This window comes from Cyprinus carpio, chromosome A4 (genome assembly GCF_018340385.1).
Source record: "Cyprinus carpio isolate SPL01 chromosome A4, ASM1834038v1, whole genome shotgun sequence".
Classification (NCBI taxonomy): Eukaryota; Metazoa; Chordata; class Actinopteri; order Cypriniformes; family Cyprinidae; genus Cyprinus; species Cyprinus carpio.
In genome coordinates, this window is record NC_056575.1 from 1,343,813 (window position 1) to 1,346,312 (window position 2,500).

The 2,500-nt window shown below is 36.1% G+C and overlaps 1 protein-coding gene across 1 annotated transcript in view; it reads right to left on the reverse strand.

Annotated features, from left to right (window-relative positions):
- Window positions 1-2,500, reverse strand: part of LOC109091224 (regulator of nonsense transcripts 2-like) — a 23,886-nt gene that overhangs the window by 4,985 nt on the left and 16,401 nt on the right. The window contains 2 exon segments of the mRNA XM_042737500.1: window positions 69-170; window positions 1,357-1,502. Of these exon segments, the coding sequence (XP_042593434.1) occupies window positions 69-170; window positions 1,357-1,502 (248 nt within the window).

Sequence of the window (2,500 nt, forward strand, 5' to 3'; positions counted from 1 at the left end):
AACAGCAGCGTTAGCTCAGAGCTCAGAGCAGCCACCGAGCCTGCGCTCCGGCCCGACCTCACACTCACGTTATTCTCTTCATCCGTTTCGTTCTCTTTGTTGGAGTCGGTCAGATAGTCGGTGTTCTCCTCTTCCTCCTCACGCTCCTCTTCCTCGTTGTCAGAGCCCTCCTGAACACGTGCACAACACACACACAGTCCAGCTGATTAAACAATGCACACGGGATAAATGCATCCTCAATAGCTCACTTTTGATATATATAGTAGAGCTACTGACTATGTATGACTATGCTACTGAAATGTATGTTTTATCTTAATTTTATTTAAATAAATATTAAATTAATTTAAAATGTATAACATTAGAATTTGAATATATATATATATATATATGTGACCCTGGGGCAGAAAAGAAGTCATAAGTAGCACAGGTATGTTTGTAGCAATAGCCAAAAATACATTGTTTGGGTCAAAATTATTGATTTTTCTTTTATGCCAAAAATCATTAGGATATTAAGTAAAGATCATGTTCCATTAAGATATTTTGTAAATTTCCTATTGTAAATATATCAAAACTTTATTTTTGATTAGTAATATGCATTGCTAAGAACTTCATTTGAACAACTTTAAAGATGATTTTCTCAATATTTAGAATTTTTTTTGCACCCTCAGATTCTCAAATAGTTAAAAAAATGGACCTTTATGGCTGGTTTTGTGGTCCAGGGTCACACACACACGCACACACACACACACACACACACACGTTGTGTGTATGCATGTTTTATAAATTCACAAAAGTGGTTTTATCAAAATAAAGTATTTTGTATCATTTGGCACTAGATAAAAGGTTTTGATTTAAATTAATATTAAATAAATGTGCAAGTATGTATAATTTGTAAATGAAAATAATTTTATGTAATGTATAAAATTTATATAATAATTATAATTACACACACACACACACACACACATATATATATATATACATTTTTATACATTATATAAAGTTATACGTTATCTATATAATATATTGTTTTTTTTCTTATTTTTTTATTATTATTTAAATTAATATTAATCAAATTAATTAGTTTGAAATAAGAAACATTTATAGGCAAATGTTACCAATTAAATCCAAAATGTGAAAAATCAATCAAATTCAAATGTTGGCTTTTTATTTTGCATACGAATTTTATTTTGATTTAGCAGTGACTAGTGCTGCTGTGTGTGTGTGTTTTTTTTTTGTGTGTGTGTGTGTGTGTGTGTGTGTCATGAGTCGTGTCTCATCAGTAAACTGTGTGTACGAGCCGTGAGAGAGGAGGCGGGGTTTACAGCTGTCAATCACAGGTCTGAGAACAGTCACCTCCTCCTCGGGTTCATTCATCTCGCTCTCGTTTCCAGACTGCTCCTCGGTCTCCGCTCCTCCCTCGTCTTCATCATCATCATCCTCCTCATCCAGAGGCTCGTTCTCACTCATAGCGCTGGAGGAGCGGCCGTCTTTCTCCAGGCCTGGACACACACACACACACACACACACACACACACACACACACACACACACAGGAATGAAGCTACTGACCGAACCAGACCACAAGGGATAAAAATGACCCGGTGCTACAGAATGACTGAATGACACACACACACACACACACACAGCATTCCTGAAGAGCTATTCTGGGTGTGAGCTGCTTTAACACTGATACTCTTACACGCGCTGCAGGAATGTGTGTCTTTTAGGGCTGCACAATTAATCGAATTTCTAATTGCAATTACAATTATTGATGCCACAATTACTTAATCGTTCAAAGCGGCAATTAATCATCAAAAGTCCACCTATGTTATTCTGTGTGCTTAAGATGCGTTTTTTTCTTTCTACATGTTATCTTAAGGGTTTTTCTCATTATTTTAATTTTAGTTTTAGAATAACATTATAATACCATTCACACATTATTATTATTATTATTTTTAAAGAAGAAATCAATCTGATGTATAGTTGACATTTGAGACTTAATACTATAGAAAAGCACTAAAAATTTTTTAGTTAGAGTGTTTTCAGCTTATTTTCATATAAAAATATGGCATGCAGCTGCATCAAACAATGGTATAAACATCATTCAAAGTAAATTGTGATAATCGGAATTAATAATCGCAATTACAGTTTCAAGGGAATAATCGACAATTATGATTTTTGTCATAATCGTGCAGCCCTAGTGTCTTTCTCTCAGAACACGTCAGGTGTGAAGGTGTCAGTGACTGAGCGCATTAAACAAACCTGTGTCTGTGTGAGGAATGCTGCTCGATGGGGAGACATGAGCAGAACAACTAGAAGAACAACACACACACACACGCACGCACACACGCACGCACGCACGCACGCACGCACGCACACATACAAGGGAGGTATGTGGGTGTTTCCTCAAATATGGCCACATTTGGCCCTGTAGACTTCAGCAAAACACACTAGCACTAGGTTATTTAATCAGTCTGCTCCGGTGTCCAACAGTGTA